The 24524-nt window shown below is 33.9% G+C and overlaps 1 protein-coding gene across 8 annotated transcripts in view; it reads right to left on the minus strand.

The window, feature by feature from the left end:
* Window positions 1–13631: 13631 nt before the first annotated feature.
* The window catches only part of LOC144965274 (lysosomal cholesterol signaling protein-like), a 57759-nt gene continuing 46866 nt past the window's right edge, over window positions 13632–24524 (minus strand). For 3 of the 8 annotated variants that reach the window (XM_078900442.1, XM_078900443.1, XM_078900441.1), the window contains 2 exons: window positions 21319–21343; window positions 14291–14431 (listed from right to left, as the gene is read on the minus strand). In XM_078900442.1, the coding sequence (XP_078756568.1) occupies window positions 21328–21343 (16 nt within the window). In that variant the 3' untranslated portion in view covers window positions 14291–14431; window positions 21319–21327. Of the gene's footprint in view, window positions 14432–21318; window positions 21344–24524 lie in introns of all 8 variants that reach the window. The other 5 variants (XM_078900440.1, XM_078900436.1, XM_078900439.1 and 2 more) reach the window with 3 other exon arrangements.

A 24524-nucleotide genomic window follows, 5' to 3' on the forward strand; every position in this document is an offset into this window, starting at 1 on the left:
GAATCCAGGTATTTTATCATCTCAGTTCTATATTATCTCTAAGATATCAATTCACATCAGATGTTATTCAAGATTAAAAAAAAAGTTTTTGAGCATTAAATATTGGCTTCATGCCGTATTCCTTACATTTCTGTATCGCAGAAATATGGCTTCTCAGGTTCATATGAATGGAAAATTGAACTGATTTTTCATTCATTCATGTGAACTTAAAAGAGATAAGAAATAAAAGAAATGATTTAATGATTTTTGCCTTAACCTCTGAGAAATTTATAAAGCTGAGATGATAAATAATAAATATCAATTCAATCAATCGCTTATTTAAAAAAAAAAAAAGATGGTTTTTCATTTTTAAAGAAAGGGACAGTGACAGTGATATGAACCAAATCAGTGTAAAGACCTACATACTTACTTCATGCTACAATTTCCATGTTGAAACAAATGCTTCAAATGCAAAAGATGCTTTGTTTTCACTTCACATTTCAATGGATTTGAACATGAAATAAATGAAAAGATTGTTTCCAGTGAGACATATGACAGGATTTTACTGTTTAGGTTGACAATACGATGTGCTTAAGTTTATAGAAGACGGGAGTGAAAAGCTTTGGTTTGGGAGTTACATCAAGTCAAAAATCAAACCTGAAATTTGTATAACAACATACGGTACGATGAAGTCAAACTTTCGGACAAATGAAATTCATTTGATTAATTTGAGATGATTTGTACTAAATGGAAACAAAATCAGTAAAAACCAAAAAGAACCAAAGTGAATCTGTAATCTTTGTAAGCTGTGGTACGTATGTCTCCTCACTCTGGAATCAATTCTTTGAATGTAGAGTTATCAGTTAGGATCTTATCGAAATGTTAGCCCATTCTTAGTACATTTTATTTTGTATATTGCACTTCAGGAAATTTTAAATTTCATTCTTTAAAATCCTCTAAAAAAAAATAAAATAAATAGATAAAATAAAATTATAAAGTTTATTCAAGCTTCCAAATGAGAATGATGAATTTGAATCTGGCCATGCTGTATTATTCATTATTTTTTTAGAAATAAAAGGCTGCAGCAATAGCGTTCATCAAAGAAACAAAATCAGGAAAATGCCACAAGTTGATTTCCGATTGAGAAGTATTGAATTTCTCCGAGTTATTTGCTAGTTTTGTTCTTTACATCATACCTTGTGATGGGTAATTGATGTAAAATATGCATTCTTTGCAGTGTCTACTAAATTACCAAATGTTATTACGGCGTCAAATACAACTGAAGTTGTATATGTGTGCATGGGGAATTCATATACCTTTTTTATACTGTGGAATGCTTATTTTAAAGAAATGTTATGCACTATTGACGAAAGTTATACATACCAAATATAATGTATCTTTATCTTTCTTTCTACTATATCTTTATTCAAATTCTATTCCATTTCTTTTCTCTGAATTCCAGTATTCCACCTCCGTCTCTATTCTTCTCTGAGCTGAAGTAATTACAGTATGTAAACTCTGTTGCTAGAAAACCAGTATCTCATATAAGAAATTATAAATAATAAAGCTGATTTTCATGCAACATTTGCATCTCAAGTTTTATAAATAAAATGCATATTACAATATACAAATTACATTTTGTTTTGTTATGAATTTCGTTTTTTTTTTAATACAGCATATTCCTTGATTTGGCAATGTTTAAGATTACAACAGTATCAGAGACGTTCCCTTGCTAACTGCATACCATGTCCCACCAGAAGTACCAGGGGCCTCTGCACATTAAGTTAATTGTCCCCTCATCGATTATCAGTGCACACACTTTTTTACTTTTTCCAATAATCAGTTTGTGCATCAGCCTGTCGGAGATAATATTTGATGCCAGACTTTTAAGACTTGTGTTAATGTGTAATACAGTTTACTGTTCTAGTTATGTAAACAGCTTACAGAAGTGTAACATTGATCACGTAAACGCCCTTAATATATTATACTGAGCTCTCTGACCATAAGCTGTCACCACAACTAGCTTCTGGGTGGGGTTTCTGACCTCCCATAATGCACTTACTGTATCTTCTATCCCCCTATATCTGTTTTCCATGCTTTCCGTCTTTGATATCAGAATCTTGTTTGGCGAATTATCTATATTCCGAGGCGATGATATGATGTGGCGGAAGGGGAAAAAAAAGAAAAATAAATTTAAAATAAAAAAAAAAAAATTATATATATATGATTTGTAAATATTTGAGTGTGTTCCTCTTAGTGGGGGCCTGAGCTTGTGTCAGGATGAGATATTTAGGTGATCTCAAACTGAGTACACTGATAGTCTGCTATTGGAATCTACATCTGTTCCCTATTTGAACTAATTTCCCTTTTGTCTTACTTTTTCTTGGGCCCTTTAATTGTAATTCTAGAAATTTTTACTTTCCCATTTTCTTCCTTTTTATTGGCACTGATATGACCTAAATGTGTTGCAAGCGCACTGGTTGCTAGGCCATAACTTGAATGAGTCAGGAGTTGACCAAACCCTCGTCGGGTTGCTTGTTTATCTGAACTCCTCGACCACCCAATTAGGGGATTTGAACCATAGCTATATAAAGCGATACACGAGGAGGGAGAGACAGTTTTTCTTGAGTTTTTTTGGATTAGACAATACCGCGTACAGCGGTTGTTTTATTTTATTTTATTATATGTGCTGTGGTGTTCTTTATTCATGGATATCAGGATAGAGACAAGCAGGACGATCGAATAGATAAGTAGAACTGCATTGTACCCGACTGTTTGGATTGTGCGTCTTTCATGTAATGGTGACCTGTTAAGGCTCTTGTGCATTTTATTGACGCTTTCAGTCTTGTAGTTGTTACAAATCTGCACGCTCTGTTTTGAACTTTCTTTAGCTGTTCCACCTGTTTTTTACTATTAAGGTCCCAGATGTCAAAAATTGGCAGTACAAAGACTTAATAGTATAGCAGTAGCAGGTTTCTCTGATACTCCTTGGACAACTTTGTACATTTCTTTGTAAGAATCCAAATTTTCCATTGGCCTTTTTACTAACTTTTATCGATATGGTGCTGCCAAGGCATTATGCTGTGAAGAATTAGTCCAAGATATTCTGCTTTTTGCATTGTCTCCAACTTTTCTTCATGTGTCTATATAATATTCTAAACTTACTATTTTCTTTTTGTTTGTGATACGAATTGATTGGCATTTCTTCAGGTGGAAATCCATTTTCCATTCTTTTCCCCACGGTTGTAGCCTGTCCAGGTATTCTTGTAGCATATTGCAATCTTTTGATCTTTGAATTTCACTATAAAGAAGGCTATCATTCGCAAAAAGTCGAAATTTTAATCCTTTTGACACTTTACTCGGCATACCAATAATGTATATTTAAAAAAAAGAAGTGGGCCTAAAACTCATTCTTGAGGTACACCTGACAACTGAAAGTGATGATGACATTTTGTTTTCAATCCTGACCCTGGGATGGTATTGAAAGAAATGATTTAATCCAAACGTATGTGGTTTTTGAGATCCCACAATGATCAAGGTTGTTCAAGAGGCTTGGTGGTGTACTTTATCAAAGGCTTTGCTAAATCCAGTAGAAGCTCCGATATATTGGAAATGTGATTGGGAAGTTCCAGAACACAATAGAGTATATAAACTTTTTGCAGGGTCTGGATAACTGCATTCTGGAAAAGAGAAACTGGACTGTGCTATGTTACTACATCACTCATGATTTTTTCCCCTTCAGTTTCATTTTTAAGGAAATAACGAATCAAGAACCAACCAAAAAACAAACAAAAAATGACTAACAATACAAGAACTGACAAATATAATTCCTATGTTTTCATATTTTTATTTATTCCATTGATTTCTTAGCAATCATTTCAAAATATATTTCTACATATCATGGTACAATCTAACACAAATTGTAATAGATAATAGATCACCCAATAAATTTCCTTAAAACCATAATTAGTATCAATATGGGGGATAGCATATATGAAAGACAGATAATCAAAAGGGAATGTTTCGGGGCCGAAACCACTCTTCTGCCAGATACAGGCATTTAGGCATTGGTCATACAAATACAATGTATAATCTGAGAAGTAGCCTGTGACAAACTGAAATTATAAGAATTTGTTGTGGCCCTGGGAACTTCCCTAGTGGAGGAGGGAGGCAGGTATTGAAACAACTTTGCTAATTTCTTTTCGATTTCAGCATGTGGCAGTTTAATTTTGGTATGTACCTCTTATTGCACAAATATTTGCTTCTAACTGTCACTGAGTATCTGGATTTATTATAAAATTTAGAATAAGCAACTGTTATTAATTAATCGTTGTTAATATGCAAACTAAAACAAAACCAAGTTCCTAAGGGTCTCATAGCTCTAAATAAAAAAAAAGTATCGTTGCTGTTTAAACTGATTTCAAATAATTAATACATAAAAATATTCATATCCTGTAGAATGGGAATGTCATACACAAAATGACACTTTTTCATGTACCGTAAAAAAAAAGACAACAAATTACAATAATAAACCGTTTCATATGTTTGTTTTGTTGAAGTATAACGGTCATTTCAGTCCCAATAAAAAAAATAAATAGAATGGGAAAGTAAAAAGAGAATAGATCTTCCACTCGGTCAAAACACCTTCACATCTGACTATCTTCTTCACTGTGAAGGATCCCAGCCAGGATCTGGTCGAAACCATGTTTCATTTCAAGACAGGGGCAGAAATGACATAGAAGGAAACAACAAATAAAGAGGAAATAAATGATGCCCTTTAAATAATTATCATATGTAACTTTCATTTTAAAACGATAATGTCCACCGAGTCAAACAACAAAGCAGCACAGCCAGAAGTGCCTTTCTCAGCTGACTGTGCTTCCAGAAATATCATCACTGACTAGAGGTTCATTTTAAAAAAAAGTTGGGACTAAAACAACAAAATCAACAAGTTTTGGTAGGTATGGCAAACCCTCTTATCGAGTCATGGCTTTATTGGCAAACCGAGAATTTTAACTCAAATCGTCTCTCTCTTTTTCTCATTTTCAGTCCGTCAAATAAAACGTTTTTGGTATCAAATTAAATCTCAAATCTTCATCTTTAAAAAAACGTTCATGCTTTTTTCATATGATTTGCCGTTATTTCATGGCTTTGAGTTGAAGAAGAGGAGTAAACTTCGATTTTGGAACCGGCGCTCCGCTACTCGATCACCGTAACTGACGGTTGTCTTTTCTCTCCGCTCGGCTGGTCGCGTCAGCGCTATTAATAGTAACGTCAATGGCTGCATCCGAAAGAAAATTGAACAAGCTTTCATTCGATACCAGATTCGCATTTTTATGATTTTTTTCAAAGGTTGAAGTTTCAAGTTAAAAACTTTAAATTGATAAAAAAATTGAGAAAAATTTGAAAATTTGGACGATTCTGGTATCAAAAGAAAGTTTAAAATCTCAGCTTTAAAATGATGTATACGAAAGCAAGATTAATAGCTTTGCGTTCACCAGCCAACTGAAAACGAAACTACAACTACAACATTTGCCGTATTCACTTCACTCATATGCCGGCTCAGGCAAAGGGCACATTCGCTGATATTTCGTAACTTTGCGTTGAAATTGACAATTTTGGCTTTGTCAGCTACTTTAGGGGCAAATTATTTCTATTTTACTTAGAGTTGAGCTCAGAAAAAAAATACACATATTGTTTATAAAAAGATGTGTATTGTTAGAAAGTTACAGAGGTCTGGTTTGAATATTTAAGAAAATACGGCATTTTGAAAACGGACAAAAGGTTGCTTTCAAAGAAGGACAAATTTTGTCGATTTTCTACAAATTTCGAAATAACATATCTTTTTTAATTTTTAACCAATTTTAATAATTTTTATACCATTTTAATCAGGAAAAAAAGTTCTACCTGTTGAATGCAACTTAAAGACAACAATTATATAATCTAAATTTGGGTTTTCCGTACCTAGTTTTGGGATTTTCAATTAAACGTTCTAATTCTAACACGAGGAAATAAATGTAAACAATAAACTTTGTATTTCATAGATGCTGCAAGGAAACTTTCTCAGTGCAACAAACGCATTACTATCTTGAGTAAATTTCTTATCCCCAGAAATCCAAATGGTGAGAAATATCAAACCTTGATATACACTGTGGATTATTCTCCAAAGGAAAAATATGGAGACTACCTATAGAATTTACATTATGACTATAATATTATTTTTTGGGAGATAACCTATAAAATTTACATTAATTATGACAATAATATCATTTAAAAAATTAACATACAGTTTTAAAAAACAAGAAAAGAAAAAAGATCAAAACAAAACTTTAAGCATTTCAAAAGTGAGTAAATTTGACTTATTTTTTGTTCACATAATTTTCACTTTCAATTAGAAGTGCTCCTTCAAATCGTAGATGCTGTTTGTTTTTAAAGGTTTTAAGGTGCTTGCAACACAGTAAGGTCATAAAGCGCCAATAACAAGGGAAAAAATGGGATAGTCAAAAGTTTTAGAATTACAATTAAAGCACCCGAAAAGAGAAAGTCAAAGGGGAATTGTTCAAATCGGGAACAGCTGTGGATTCCAAAAGCACACTCTCAGTGTAATGTTCTATCCTGCCACAAGCACAGACCCCAACAAAGAGGAATGCACTCAAATTCTTTTTTACAAATTATATATATATATATATATATATATATATATATATATATATATATATATATATATATATATATATATATATATGTAAAACAGAAAATAATACGGTGTATAATAGTGCCGCGCTGAAGACCGGTCTAGACCGCGGTCCCACGGTCTTTTAGCTGTGAACCGAAGACCGGTCCCATAGGGGAAGACCGGCGGCGGTCCTCACTTCTTATCACCTTTCAACTAGTGCGGGGCGGTCCTTGCAAGGACCACGGTCCTACGGTCTCGCGCCATAGCCTACTACTTCCCCAGCGATTCGTTGCTTCGGTTGCCTATCTTCCACCAATCACCACCCATCCCACTTAATTAATCGCACCCACCCCCCTTTGCCATACACTAAACGACACAGACGACCATACAGGCAGACGACCACCAACCTCCACTCCGCAAACCGCCCTTTCGTGTGTGAGATGGGGGGAACAGGAGGCGCACGCCTTGGACGATTCCATTATACGGGGTAAATTTCAAAATTTACTACACCATAATGATCGCAATGACAATGATCTATGGTGAAGGCATGACCCCTCTTCTCTAATGGGTTATTGTTTGAAATGTATGTGACTACTAAAGATGTGTGTGTTTGTGTGTGTGTGTGTGTGTGTGTGTGTGTGTCGAACCTAGCAAGTAGCAAATCCGATTTTTTGTTTTCTTTTGTCCATCTCTTGTCACCACTCCTTTCTATCGCAGTGTTGTCATTTAAAATAATACAATAATATTAAAATTTCGTTTGGTGTTTTTACTAATCAAATAATATGAGTTTCATTAGTTTCTTCCTTCCAAAAAACCCAGTTATAACGTCTGAATTTTAAAAAAGTCCAATAGAATATTTGGGGACCCCGATAGCTCAGTTGATAGAGCACTCTCTTTATACGCAAAGGGCCAGAGATCGATCCCAGGTGCAGTCGATTTTTTTCTGAATCCCTGTCTACTCAGCAATGAATGGGTAGCTGAGTTTGTTAGATCTGGCGAAAAGTCACCATCGACCCCTCTTATTACCTCATCCACCCCCTCTTATTATAACTTCACGCTCTCTCTTACTCTTCAATGCTCGCTGCCCTCTAATGTGTGTGTGTGTGTGGGGGGGGGGGGTAGGAGTTGCGTGTGTGTATCAACGCCACGAACAACTCGATCAACGCCTTGGGCGATGCCATTATCTCCGTTAATTGGGATAAATTTCAAATTTTATTAAATTATCGAAGTAACAATGAAGTACGGTGAGCAAATAAAGAAGGCATCACCCCTCTTCTCTAATTAGGTTACAATTTGAAATGAGTGTGACTACTCCGTGTGTTTTACTCCTGTAGACCACGGTTTTCATCGTGTAGCGGTCTTTAACGGTTCAAGAATGAACGATCCCACGGTCTCAAAGGTCAAACCGGTTCGAATTTCCAACAGTCTCTCAGGAATGTTCAATGTCGAAAAGGACCGGTCCTTGCGGTCTTCATTTCCCAGGGACCGTAGGACCGTGGTCCTTAAGCTTGCCAAGGACCGCCCCGCACTAGTGCATAACAGAGAGATGTTTTACAAGACAAAAAATATCATGAGATCACGTGGTTTTATCTTGACCCTTGTCTGATGCCCTGGCTGTGAGGGAAACAAGTCAAAAGTTTTGGGAGATTATATTTTTTGTCTTGAATTAAATATCAAATTTACTTTTTAAAGAAAATCCATATTTTATATAATTGTGTAGTACAAGATGAAAGCTAAGTCAATGTATAAGCTTCCGATGTCTCATCGTAGTAGTCAGGAAAACAGCAAATGTGCACGCACCAGTTGAGACTAATAATAAACAATAGAGCACATTATAAATACTGGTTGCAAATAGGCCACCACATGTCCTTACAATGATTCCTAAATATAAAATACTGAGGACTACGAAAAAAGCAATGGAATATTTGGATTTTTAAATGCTCATTCAGTTACTAACAAAACAGATGGAATTAGGGATGCCATGATAGTAATAGGCGACACAACACTGTCCATCGGATTCGCCTGAAAATAATGAGAGAACCAACAACCTGGAAAAATTGACAGCGCAATCTAAAAGTAAAAAAGACGACAAACTCCGAAGGATTCAAACAAAGACTAAAACCATTTTCACAGCCTAATTGTGCTGAGTTGCCACAATGTTATCAATGATAGTGCCTAGAGTCTGCTGTCTGTTTGTTTGTTTGTTTTTAAGGGTTTTACGGCACTTGCAACATATCAGCGCCAGTAAAAAGGAAGAAAATGGGATAGTAAAAAGTTCTAGAATTACAATTAAAGCACCCAAGAAAAGGTAAGACAATGGGGAATTAGTTCAAATAAGGAACAGGTGTAGATTCCAAGAGCACACTATCAAAGTACTTAGTTTGAGATCACTATAAGTCCCATCCAGATACAAGCACAGGTCCCCATAAAGAGGAACACACTCAAATGTTTTACAAATCATATATAATATAAAGAAAACATAATACAGTGCATAACAGAGAGATGATTTACAAGGAAAAAAAATATCATCTCCCAAAACTATACATTTGACTGTTTCCCTTTCAGTCAGGGCATCTGGTCAGGACCAGGACAAAACCATGTAATCTCATTCCAAGACAAAGACAGAAAGCAAGTTGAAAAACAGATATAGGGGGATAGAAGACGTAGTAAGTACCTCCCTGTCCACTATGGGAGGTCAGGAACCCCACCCAGCTGCTGTCTGTGGGGATTAGCTTAATATTATAAATGCCATCCATTATTCTTATTCTTATTATGACATAGTAAAATAAGTCATGGTATTATAAACATATTAGCATATATACATAGAGTATGTTACACAGAAATTTCATGGCAATATGACAAGGGGAGCACTTTTAATAATAATTGCCAAAATGAAAACATTTGTTCATGAGATCAACAACAAAAAAAAAAAACCAAAAAAGAAACCAAACAACTAATATAAGATCAAAACTTTTGAAATTTGACTGAATTGTAATGTTACAAATAAAATTTCAATTAAAAAAAAAGTTTAAGAGTGATCAGTATTTTTTTTTTTTAATGACATACATTAATAATATCAAGCAAATGAAACAAACATGCACAAAAAAAAACAAAAAAAACAAGACCCACAAGCATTTAACTAAACAAATTTGGACAAGGACATTCCTTAATATCAATCACAGATATGAGAGGTTAATTTTTAATTAAAAACAGAGGGAAACTAAAACAATAAATATCATACACCGGCTCAAAGAATACCCTGTGAAGAACCATTGCCGAGAAAAATAGACATTGGTCACAATAAAATAAAAAATAAAATAATAATTAATTATTGAAAAAGAAGGAGGGGGAAGGGGCTAGATTAATTGCAATACAATGAAAAAGTCAAGTATGCCAAATCTAATAATAAATAACGAATCAAAACTATGGCATAAAATTACATTCTAAAAAACTTCTAACACCCAAACATAACCAAAGTAACCATATATAACAATGCCTTTAAACATTGTATGAGTTTGACATCTCCTTATAACAAACTATCCTCATTCGTATCTTTCAATCTTGCCAGTCTTATTCAGTCTTATTCACCTTAACAACGCCACTATCACATATTATATCATTCGTCTGCAGGATTTCATTCATCCTATTTTGTTGATAAAGGGGAAATCAGAAACGTCCACATTCTCTGTTTTCGTTTATTAAATTGAAGCTTACATCCAATTTCACATTGTTATTTATTTAAAAACAGAGAGAAACTAAAACTGAGTAAATATCATACATCAGCTCACAGATTCATATACAAAATACCCTGTGAAGAACCATTGCCGAGAAAAACAGACACTGGTCACATAAAAATAACAAATAAAATATTATAATTAATTATTGAATAATACAATGAAATAGTCAAGAATGCCAAATCCAATAAAAAATAACGAATCAAACCTATGGCATAAAATTACATTCTAAAAATCTTCCAACACCTTAAAATAACCAAAGTAACCAAATATAACAATGCCTTTATTCATTGTAATCTTTGTATGAGTTTGACATTTCCTTATAACAAACTATCTTCATTCGTATCTTTCAATCTTAACAAAGATGAGGAAAAACATTTTTCTTTTTAAAGTTGAAACAGATCATGAAATAAGTAATGTTATTCCATTTAATTCATTTAATGATAAATTGTCCATTCTCAATTGACAGTGCTGCAATTGTTATTTCTAAGCAGTCAGTATATTCATGTTTTAAAAGTTCACAAAAATTATTTTAAAAGAGTTATTCCTTCATTCAACAATAAAAAGTTGGTATTTTACTGGCGCATATTTTATTAAAGAAAAGTATAAAGGAATATAGCATTTAATAAATAAAAGAAAACTCCAAAAACAAAAAGACATTAAAATTAAAATGAAATAAATATTTCTTAAATGGCAATATTGGCGCATAATATATGAGAACCCTATAACGAGATCAAGAACACAATATTTAAAAAAAGAAAAGAAAAGTAAAAAATATTAAGGGATCAACAAGCTTATAAATGTACTATCTTAATCTTAATGTTTCATTCATACCTCAATATCCTGAAGGTAAAAAGATATGTGATATTAGATATATAAACAGAATATTAAAAGAATGATAAAGCTTTTGTCATGAGCACGGAACAAATCAGGAAACTGAGGTACTTATGTGTTGAGTTTTAACTGAGAAAAATATTGATCATTTTGTATGATCAGTTTGATATGCATCCAACAAATTTTATGTCAACGTTCATATATTTGTGTCAAATAATCACGTTGTATTTTAAGATGGGTGGAAATCGTTTTTGATTGTTAATGTTTTTATTGTCGTTTTTGTTAATAATAACAATAATGATGATGATGATGATGATGATAATAATATAAAGGAGAAAGCAATTGAACGTCTCAGCACTAAGCCTAAAAATTTGAACTCTTGTATGCCGATGTAATTTAAAAGACAGTGTGCCCTCACTTAAAAAGATAATGATTTCAGGTAATGGAATGCGTTTTTATTAGTAATGAAGATGATAACGATGATAATAATAATAATAATAATAATAATAATAATAATAATAATAATAATAATAATAATAATAATAATAATAATAATAATGATAATGTAAGAATACTTTAAATTAGATAAGCAAGCTAATATTCCAAGAAACATTACAAGATAAGAAAGAATTGCGGGGACCATTTTCATTAGTCCATCCACATCAAAGAAATGTTGATATCATATAAAGGGATGGGCTTTATTTTCAAGTCAAGGAGGATATGTAATGATAATAATAAGGGAATGCTATTAAAATCTTGTAAAATCAACAACAAATCATCTCATCAATAATACTTACAAACATTGTGTTGTCATAACATCAAAAGAATCATTTGAAAATTGATCTAATAAAATCGGTTCCAAAACAAATCCTTACTTCTTTTGCACAAATTCATTTCCTTGGCACAAGTCTAGTCACTGAAAAAAGAAACGCTTGAGGTAATAATAATAATAATAATAATAATAATAATAATAATAATAATAATAATAACAATAATAATAATAATAATAATAATAATAATAATAATAATAATAATAATAATAATAACAGTAATAATAATGATAATAATAATAATAATAATAATAATAATAATAATAATAATAATAATAAAAATAATAATAATAATAATAATAATAATAATAATAATAATAATAATAATAATAATAATAACAATAATAATATTAATAATTATAATAATAAAAATAATAACCTTGAGGGGTTAAAACTGACCCAACAATGTGCGGTGGAGAGCGAGAGTTCAGAGTGTTGTAAGTCAGAAGAGATAACTTATAGTTGATGCTTTCCCTGACCAGTAGCCCTATGTAGAGCATAAATCATGTCTGCCGAATGTGTCCTGTTGCAATATCGAAGGCTTAAAATCAATCGTGCTGTCCGATTCTGGACTCCTATGAAATTAATCAATTGGTGTTTTCATTCATACCTGTATAAATATTCACAGACAGAAAAATAAACCTCACAAGCATTCTCTATAAATATCAATAAAATTAAGATATAACAAATAGAATAATATGTTTGTTATACATTGGCATTTTTTGTCCTCCAAAACAATTGAAAATCCATGGCAATGCAATTTGGCAAAATGTAAACTTTAGGCTTCTCCAAATTTTCAACTCATAGAATCATTCAATGAGAAAAAAAACCACTGGAGAAAATGGTCTTAGTATGTCTGAGTGAATGACATCAAATAAAATAATCACTTTGATCACATCAAATTTTAAAATCAACAAATAAAATGTATTGAACAAAAATGAGTGTGACATTGAGAGATACGCCACAAACAATTCGAACTGCTTCAAAATCCCACAGACAAGAACACAAAACTACAGAAATTATTTCTTCATTAGAACTATCTCGGAGTGGAATGGGCTGGATGACCTGGTCATCATGGCACCGATTTCAAGGCCCAACTGACATGGGCCCGCGCCCAATGAGGATGCCGCTGAAATACAACCAGACCATTGGTTTCTTCAGTGCCAATCATACAGATACAGATACAGATACAGACTTAACATTTGTTAAGTATTTTATTCTTTAAAAAAAAAATTAGTCACATTCATTTATTTTTCAACACTTTTTTACGTTTAACAGATTATTAGATCAGCTAAGTTATCACTTTAACAACTCTTAATATAAGAGTCAATAAATCAAAACAATCCAACTACTGATCAGCAGAATAAATTAATACCTGTCTTACATGGTTACCAAACATTAACATTCATTGTTTGATAACAAAGGAAAAACGAAAAATATATATAATGCAGTCTGCTGAGAAAAAAACGGAACCCCCCCCCCCCACCCCCAAAAAAAAAAAAAACAGAAAAAGACCCAAAAAATTGAGGACTGCAAAATATTTTTGGCTTTAAGCAAATTTGGAAACACCCATTGTTGTGGGGAAATACTATTGGACTGATAACATGTGTTGATTTTAAATGAAGTGTGCACATTGACAATAATTATTTCTTTGAGTTGGTTGGTTTAAACAAAGAAGAATGTGTTAACTTTAAACGAGGACATTTCACAGTCTCAACTCCAATACAAGAAAAACTCCTGCCTCTTTCTCAAAATGTTTTAAATAGTAAAAGCTAGTGGACATCATAACATTTTCACTTCTGATGAATTTGATAATTGACCACCAATCGTCATTATGTGGCAGTTTTGTGAGTAATAGTTTTAAAACATTATTGTTAGAAAATATAAAATAAAATTATAGCAAAATCAGCTGTTTCAATTTCTTAATCGTCTTTGTTTTCTCTGTTAGGTTAGCAAGAAAAAAAAAAAAAAAACAACAAAATAAAAACAACTGGACTGACATCAAAATATGTCCCGTCTGACCTGCCATGCACCATAGCTTGACTTTATATTTCTGATCTTATAAAGTGTGTTTGACACAACGGTTGAAAAAATTGTTTATAAACCAAATAAAACCAAATTAACACTTTAAAATGAAGTCATGAAAGTGGAAAGCCCAGTTTCAACAATCATTGTCCACCCTCTGGTCAATGAAACGATAGTAATATGGAGCATCCTGGAAATGATGCTGACCAAGCACATGGGCAATCACCCGGCCCAGCAGTAAGTGGCGGCCATAGCCAATGGCTGCCTCTTTGTCCTTGGCAAGCCCTGCCTTGATCAGCCAATTGCAGAATTCAGTTCCACAAAAGAGATTCTGATACACTCTTGTTCCAACCCTGGGAAAAAAATTTTTAAAAAGTTGTTAAAAAAATAGAAATATGACCGGAAAAAAAAAAACATAACTGAAAGCTAAATACCAGCAAAATCTCTTAATACTTATTCATAGTGCAAGACAAAAAAAATAATTTTTTAATGAAAATTACTTATACATCATTTTAAAAAACCTACTGCTATTTTTCAAGATTTTATTTTTGATTTGTTGATGAAATAGATTTAGGACTTAATATGACAGGATTTTGAAATCCCAAGTGGATGCCAATTCATTACCCATGGTGTCTTAGAAAATCACAGTTAAAGCCTTCGTTTACTGAATTGCTTTAACCTTTTTTGTTTTATGTGGTCCTCGAGATTGTTATCAAATATTATTAACACTTGAGTATCATCTTTAATACGTTGTTTATCTTTATATTATAGTTATCATTATCGTTTTTCATAAGATATAACCATAATTTAAATCATCATCATTGTCATCATGACCATCTTGAACAATAATATATAAGTCTGATTTTGACTGAAGGGATCTATATATACCTGAATATTATTTTTTAACTATACAAACGATTAAATATAGATAGATGATCTCATTCAACTAAATTTTGACTTTTGGAAAGAAAAGAAAGCAGGACCCAAGAAGCTTCTGCAACAAGTTACCTCGTATTACACAGATTGAAGGGTTCAAGTTAAGATATTATTGAAGACATTTCTCTAGCCTTTCCCTCTGGAATAACTTCTTATTGTTATTGCATGTCTTATTATTAATATTTGTAAATAGAAATAAAATTGCAGAAACTAAAAACAGCAACAATTGATAATTTATAAAGATGACTGGAAAAGCAATAATATGGATGTCGGAATCACATGTGTATATAAAGTCATTCATTTCTCTACAAGCTTTCAGTTGACTATCAGCTCTTAGAATAAACAAGGTTTTTTGTGTTTTTTTTTTCCCCCATCTCACGATCAAAATTAAAATTTTTAAAATTAATGAAATAATAATTTTAAAACCCCTGAAAAATAACCACTTTCCAAAATATCCTTTATTATTCATTTCTAGATTTGACAAAATTGTAACTGTTTGCTACAGATGTTGCTAACATACAAACTATTGTAGTGTACAGCTGCATTCTGAAGAGTAATATTCAAGATACTCATATATGTTACTACAATGCAAGCAGAAATACAATGAATAAAATATCTAATATCTGTCAAATCACATATTATCATGAATGTTACTATTATCATTATTATTATACTTGGTGGTGGAGTTGTGCTATTCACTATTACATATTATCATCATCACCATTGTCGCCGTTATTATTATTTTCTTTCTCTAAATTTTTGTCAATATCAGCATCAGCTGCTCGTCATTATTATTGTATTGTTATATTAATTTCATCATCATCATCATCATGATGTTATTATTGTTGTAGTTGTTATGTATTCATTATCAACCTCTCCAGATCTTTCCTTTTTGAACAAGTAAAGCTGTGACTCATATAGTAAACAAACCAAGTCCCAAAATGAGAACTGAAATGCCATTGACTGCCCAGGGCCAATAAATTTCATGTCCTGCGCTAAAAACAATCGCACTTAATGGATGAATGCCTAACAAAGGTGAATATTGTAAGAACCCTGGTGGAAAATAAAATGTCTCTCTCTCTCTCAGGTGACATGCACTGTATGAAATGGAAATTTAGTTCCAAACAATCTGTTGTGGAAATAAATGAAGTGATGTGAAGCGCATTAAGCATGGCAAAACTGACTTAAATAAATGTGTATCTTTAAAAAATCGTGTCCATCTAATACTAAATATATAATATTATGACTTGATTCAGAGACCAGGATAGAAAACACATGATCTAAAAATATAACAAACAAGGGCAAGGCAAGAAGTCTTGATTACGTTTTAGCATCAATAACAATCCATAAAACCTGGTCATGTGTCTCTTGTTGAAGTCCCAATATATTGTATGTATTAGTATTATTAGCAGGATAAAACATAACACATACAATACAGCTGCTTTTGGCATAAGAGATTATTTGCCACTTATCTCATTCGTCCAGTTAACTATGAGAGGAGTGCTTTCTAATAGAAACAAATAGCAAAATACTGCTGTTCTCGCTTAAGAGACAAACCACTTAAAACTGTCCAGTGTCTATTATTATCATCATAGGGCAATTATTATTATTATTATTATTATTATTATTATTATTATTATTATTATTATTATTATTATTATTATTATTATAATTATTATTATAATAATAATAATAATAATAAATAATAATAATAATAATAATAATAATAATAATAATAATAATAATAATAATAATAATAATAATAATAATTATTATTATTATTAATATTATTATTATGATCCTAAATGTTCCTTATTTGTTGACATGAAAGCAACATCGTTAATCATAATAGAACTTAGGCTAGGCTAGTGATGCTGTGCGTTTATTTTACTCACAACAATTCGCCAGCCAGATATAATGTACCAACACACAAAGCTATGTGTAACCTTAAACGTTTATAGTCTGATTGATACAATTTAGTGAGAACTACTAATAAAAAATGGCTGGTGAAAAAAACAATAACAAAGAGCTGGGTGATGTCAATTTAGTTGTATCTAAATTATGTGAAATAGAGAAAGAAAACTAAATAATACAAGCACTCTTTCAACAATTGGAGAGTTAGGGGTTTGAACCCTATATATATATATATATATATATAATATATATATATATATATATATATATATATATATATATATATATATATATAGGTGGTCAGAGGCTTCTTGAACTCTGCTGCTATCGCAATCTATGCGTGACAAACACCTACTTTCAGAACAAGGCATGTCACAAGGTGTCATGGAGGCATCCAAGGTCAAAACACTGGCATCAGCTGGACATGATCATCACAAAGCGAGATTCTCTTAACAATGTTTGTAACACCAGGTCCTATCAAAGCACTGATTGCGACACCGATCACTCCTTGGTTGTCACAAGGGTGAAACTGACACCAAAGAAACTTCATCACTCAAAGAGAAAGGGCCAGCCCAAGATCAACATCAGCAAGACAGCTTACCGAGAAAAGAATATAGAGTTCAACGAGCAACTTGAGAAGATTCTCAACACCGCTCATAGAAAAGCAGAACAAAACGCACAGGACAGCTGGAACTCTCTTAGAAACGCCATTTACAGCACTGCAGTTCTGACATATGGCAAAAAGGAGCGCAAGAACAAAGATTGGTTTGAAGACAGCATTACTGAGATGGAGCCAGTCATTGATGCCAAGCGCAGCGCACTTGTCAACTATAAACATGAACCAAGTCAGAGGAACCTGCAGGCGTTGCGAGCTGCACGCAGCAAAGCACAGCAAACAGCTCAACATTGCGCCAATGACTACTGGCTTCAGTTGTCGGACAACATCCAGCAAGCGTCTGACAGTGGCAACATAAGGGCCATGTATGAGGGCATCAAACAGGCGACAGGCAAATCTACAAAGAAAACTGCGCCTATTAAATCAAAGACAGGGGAAGCCATCACAGACAAGGACAAGCAGATGGGAAGATGGGTAGAGCACTACTTGGAACTCTACGCCAGAAAAAACTCTGTCACCCAAAAAGCGTTAGACGCAATTGAAGAACTGCCAGTACTGGAAGAACTAGACGCAGAACCAATTATGGAGGAGCTCAGCAAAGCAATCGATGCTCTGGCCTGTGGCAGAGCACCCGGTGACGACAGCATTCCACCCGAAATCATCAAATGTGGAAAGCCAGCCCTCTTGGAACCACTACATAAACTCCTGTGTCTTTGCTGGAGAGAAGGCAAGGTACCCCAGGATATGCGCGATGCCAAGATTATCACCCTCTACAAAAACAAGGGAGACTGTAGTGACCGCAATAACTATAGGGGAATCTCTCTTCTGAGCATTGTGGGTAAAGTCTTTGCGCGCGTTGTCCTCGCTCGACTGCAAGTCCTTGCCGAATGTATCTACCCAGAGTCGCAGTGTGGCTTCAGAGCCAAGAGGTCGACAGTGGACATGATCTTCTCAGTACGTCAACTTCAGGAGAAATGCAGAGAACAGCAGATGCCCCTCTACATTGCATTTATTGACCTGACAAAGGCATTTGACCTTGTTAGCAGGAAGGGCCTTTTCCAGCAGCTAAAGAAGATTGGCTGTCCTCCTCAGCAGCTTAGCATCATTGCCTCCTTCCATGACGACATGAAGGGCACCATCAGCTATGACGGTGGAGCCTCTGAACCCTTCCCCATACGCAGCGGCGTGAAACAAGGCTGTGTCCTCGCACGACTTTGTTTGGTATATTTTTCTCCTTTCTGCTGAAGTTTGCATTCAAAGAGTCCGCAGAAGGAGTCCACTTACACACCAGAAGTGATGGGAAGCTGTTCAATCTGGCACGGCTGAGAGCAAAGACCAAGGTCCGCACAGTCCTCATAAGGGAAATGCTATTTGCAGATGATGCAGCTCTATGCGCGCATACCGAGGAAGACCTTCGGCGGCTGATGGACAGGTTTTCCCACGCATGCAGGGAATTCGGGCTGACGATCAGCATCAAGAAAACAAATGTAATGTGTCAGGATGTCCCCTCTATACCAGCAATTTACATTGGCAACGAGGACCTAGAAGTCACTGATCACTTCACATACCTGGGCACAACCATCACCAGCAACCTCTCACTTGATGCAGAATTAGACAAGCGCATCGCCAAAGCTGCCGCTGTCATGGCACAACTGAGCAAGAGAGTGTGGACCAACAACCAACTCACTTTGAACACCAAACTCAGAGTATACCAGGCATGTGTACTCAGTAGCCTACTGTATGGCAGTGAATCCTGGACAACATATGCCAGACAGGAGAACCGCCAGGAAAACTTCCACATTTGCTGTCTACGACGAATTCTCGGCATCAGGTGGCAGGACAGACTCACTAACAATGCAGTGATAGAAAGAGCGAACTCCCTCAGTATGCATCTCATGCTCTGCCAGCGATGTTTGCGATGGCTTGGTCACGTACACAGGATGGACGATGGACGAATACCCAAAGACATCATGTGTGGTGAACTAGCTTCTGGACGGCGACCAACTGGCCGTCCAGCTCTGCGCTTCTATGATGTCTGCAAACGAGACATGAAATTGACAGGCATCGACTCAAACACCTGGGAGTCGCTTGCTGACGACCGCAGCGGCTGGAGATATGCGGTGATGGAGGGAGTGAAGAGGGGTGAGGAGAGGAGAAAGATGAAGTTTGAGGAGAGGAGAACAAGGAGGAAAGAGAGGCAGCAGATCCAAATACCAAACACACAGTCAAACTACGTGTGCAACAACTGCGGTAGAGACTGCCATGCAAGGATTGGTCTGCTGAGTCACACCCGTCGTTGCTCTCAACAGGACTGATGAGACTAAAGCCATACAGGGCGCAAACCATCGTCTCTTGAGACGGAAGGATGCCTACTATATATATATATATATATATATATATATATATATATATATATATATATATATATATATATATATATATATATATATATATATATATATATATATATATATACGAGAGTGCTCGATAATGTGAGTGACTCCATTTTTATTTTATATATATATAATTATGAGTGTTATTGGGTACTTGTAGGTATGAGAGTGTTCGATAATTAGAGCATATAAAAATAAATAAATTTACTCATGTATATGTCAGCCAAAACGTGCATTTCGATGATTCTCTCATCTCCTCAGTTGGCAATATATTAATCATGAAAATCAACCCTGCTAGAGGACCCAAAGCCCTGTTTCTCTTGTGTACCAGAATTTCTACTATTATAAACGCTGCCCTCACATATTCTGCCTGTTTCTTTATTTAATTTTCTACCAAAAATTGCCCCAAAATTAATTTGCAGCTAGACAATCACTTCTAGGTCCTTTATTTCATTGGCTTTAATTAGAGTTTTCAGATAAAGACTGTAAAAAATAATGAAAAAAAAATAATAATATAACAGCTTCGAAAAACAAACAAAATACTAAATAATGAACTTTTGGGTTCAAAACCCTTCTTCAGCCAATAACAAAAACAATAAAATCATTCATACATCCGTTAAAATCCAGACAGTCAGACAGCAGAGAAATAGTTGACACGTCATGTCGGCAAGTAAAAGGATCTTGTAATGTAAACAAATAGAAGCGTTTGTTTGGTAACTAAGCGTCTGTGCAAAATGGAGCAGAATGTTCAACTATATTTTGGTGTGTAAAAAAGATTTGGTGTGTAAAAAAATTGATGACGGACAAAAAAAAAAACGGAAGGGAGGGGGGAGGGAGGGAAGGAAAAGGGGGGTGGGCTAAAGAATGAAATAAAAGAATCTGTAGAAAAACAACTAAAAAGTCATATAAGCTTGCACATGAGTAGAAATACAAATAATGTTACTCCTCCATTTGGAACTTCGAATACATTCCTAACCACCTCTAAGCATGGGAAAAGGTTCAATTTTATATACAAAGAGCATTTGTTGTCCCAGGTTTAAAGATATTTTTCTCTGAATTTTTATGGGGTTTTTTCCTTTCAAAATCAACTCAGCTGAAACAGTACAAACATATCTTTTTTTTTTGTTGCCACCAATGAGCCTAAGTTGATTTGTTTTATACAATGATGGCTAATAAATATTAACTTGAATGAATTCTCTTTGAAAATTTAGTTTATTAAAAAAGAAAGGGAGAATAGAAGGCCTTCCCTAAAAGCAGTGACAATTAGACGGGGCGTTTTGAAAATAAATCATAGAAAAGCGAGAATAAAAGGAAATAAGGGGGAAGGGGGCGCAATAAAAAAAACAAAAAGGACCAGCAATGGGGAGTTATTCCAACTTACACATTAGTCTTATTGAATACTACCACTGGATATAGACAAAAAATGATGAATTACATTACAACATTCATCGTGGATCTTAAACAGATCTGTCAATAGCACCAAAAAAAAAAGTCTGTAATAAATTTAGAATAAACAAAAAAAATTCCCTTTATTCATCCCATAGGGGAAATTTGTCTCTAGGGTCAATTCCCAGGAAAGACTGGAATAACCCAGGCGTCATCCGCAGTGCAAAACCACAAATTGAGCTATGATGAGGTGACTTGCTCAAGGCCACACAACGCAGCGGAAGGCGATCGAACTTGGTACCTTTTGGGTACGGAGCAAAGACCGTACCGCTGAGCCACGCTGCCCCTGTACTTTCATTCGCTACAATCTGTAATCTGTGTCAACCCAAGATATCCAAATTTCCATACTTAAAAAATGTATAACCCAACTTGAACCTTATGTGAGACTGACTTTCTTAATTTATTTAAAGTCATCATTTATGTCATCAGTTATATGATTATATCCGAAGACTGAACCGTTTCATCAAAGCAGCAGTAAAACCCATGCAAAACAAAACTTCATTAAAGCCAATGTCTCGTCTTTTGTAAAAATGTTAAAAACTATAGTTGAGTAAAATCATCAAAAGGGATTAAAACTGTTTAAGAACCGATGAAAAAAAAAAAAAGAATTGTGAGTAAAAACGACATATTTTCACTTTATTACTTGCCTCTAATATTCTGGATTAAAAGATGAATATCTAAATCTGGATGCATTGACCAAATTTTTGGCCAAAAGTATACTTTTTTTCCAAACCAATTGATTTGGATTATATTGGCATATCTGGCAGACATGCTGAAGACTCGGGCCATTAGTTTTAAATTAACAAATTTTGACAGTTTAAAAAATTATAGATCAATCTCAACTAAAATTAAATAATTGAAACGTTAATTATGTTGATTCAAGTACTAGGAATATTAGTACCCCCCCCCCCCCCCCTCTTTCAAACAACAAATGGAGTGCCCCCCCCCCCCCCCACACACACACACAAAAAAAAAAAAACATTAAAAAAATATTTTATAATCTCACGGCACTTGAAAAGGACTCATTAGATAATTTTTATTAGAATTATAACCATCAGATGCTGCTGGTTTTAATCAATGTGAAGATTTTCGTCCAGTCATTGTTTCTATTGTCATCCATGCATAATTTCCCATTGGGCAGTGGGTAACTCCATAAACATAAGGATATATAATATTTAAGCAGAAGCATACATAATTTCATTTAACAACAGTAAGGACCAAATGAAAAGATAGATAGATAGATATGAGGTACCCACTGTTTAGAGAGAGAGAGAGAGAGAGTGAGAGAAAGAGAGAGAGAGAGAGAGAGAGAGAGAGAGAGAGAGAGAGAGAGAGAGAGAGAGAGAGAGAAGTGAGAGAAGTTAGTAGAAAGAGGAGAGAGAGTGAGAGAAAACAAGAGATAGGGGAAGGGGTTAAAAACAATAAATAAATAAACAATTAGCAAGTGCAAAAGTATGTGCTCTATTCATTTCAGGTTTAAAAAAAGACCTTAAAAGGAAAAAGGCACTCATCGGGATGATGATATAATGCTACAAGTACAAGTGCCAAGTTACAGAAATAGAAACAGGCCAGGGAAATGATAGAGAAATATTAGATAGCAGATTGCATTTTAAATGTCTAATCAGATTACAGTTCTGATGAAGGTGTGAATATATTCTTAAATTGTCTTCATAACATAATGTGATATGAAAATACGTTCGTCTCAAGCATATGACATACCTTATATCAGACAAATGTATTCAACTAAAAAAAAATATATATATATATAATAAGCATCATCTCCATACCAAAATACACACAGCTGTTTATAAATATTAGAAATAAAACAAACCATCTCTTTTTCTAAATAGGCCTCTAATTCTCTCTCTGAAGGTACGAAATAAAAAGGTCAATTATTCCTTACTACAACTACACTACAGTCAATGAGCAGGAAGAGCTATTTTCAGAATAAAACTTAAAAACTTTCTAGACTCTTCATGGTATTACCAATTTACATTTAGTTCAAGAGAGACAACTGACAATTTTTTTCTTACTGTCTATGCATTTGTCAAGGAAATAATTTTAAATTATGAAGGATCATTTGGGAGTAAACACAAAAGTTTGACTAAAAAATTCATTTTTACAAATAAATTAATAATGAGAGAACAGAACAGAATCTTTTCTATGTAAAAAATCAGAAACAAAAAATAAAGTTGAAAAAAAATAATATATATATAACATTTAAAATTAAAAAAGAAAACATGACGCTCATAATATTCTTGAAATCATCTGGTAGCGTTGCTACAAACAAAAAAGAAAACAAAATATAAAGATCTCAAGAAAAGTTTTAACCATTAAGGTTATCTAGCTGTTATTAGGAAAGGATAAGTAGTAACACATTAAAATACAAAAAAAAAAAACCAACAAAAAAAGATAAACAAAACAAACAACCCACCCCCCCCCCCCCAAAAAAAAAAAACAAAAAAAAACAAAAAAAAAACAAAAAACAAACACAAATACAAAAACAAAAGTAAACCGCAACATGATTTTGTCATTCACAAACTGTCAGTATTTTGTGAGTATAACTCATGGCAAAGAATACTAAATTTTCTTGGTAGGGTGTTGGGTTTCCAAGATACCATGTTTCAAAAATTTTAAAGGTTAAAATTCTTAAATTGAAGAGGGTTGTAAAATCTATTTTGAAAAATTATAAGAAAACAATGTAACAAACCATCAGAAAAAAGAGCACCCATGCACAAAAGTGCAATACTTGCTTAAATACTAATTTCTACAAAGACAGTAAGCGAACAGAAATAGGAAAAATGAAGTCTGGAGTTCTAACTAAAATATCGCAGTGGTCCTTCAGAGTCTTTAGACCCATGGAGCTGGATTATATCCTAGTTTCTATAGCATGAAACAGACAATAGCAATTGCTTGCTACCCTTTGCATAAAATGCTATTCTATCGCAAAGTACTTTTGGCCAGATCTAACAAACCCAGCTACCCAATCACTGCTGGATAGACAAGGGGTCATAAAAAATCTCAATTTCACCCAGGATTGATTTCAATCCCTTTGCGTGTGAAGCGAGTGCTCAACTAACTGAGCAATAAGGGTGCCACAAAACATCTACCAATAAGTGAGAGAATTATTTGAAACCATCA

This window comes from Berghia stephanieae, chromosome 2, assembly GCF_034508935.2.
Source record: "Berghia stephanieae isolate SIO BIC M18660-M18661 chromosome 2, UCSD_Bste_1.3, whole genome shotgun sequence".
Classification (NCBI taxonomy): Eukaryota; Metazoa; Mollusca; class Gastropoda; order Nudibranchia; family Aeolidiidae; genus Berghia; species Berghia stephanieae.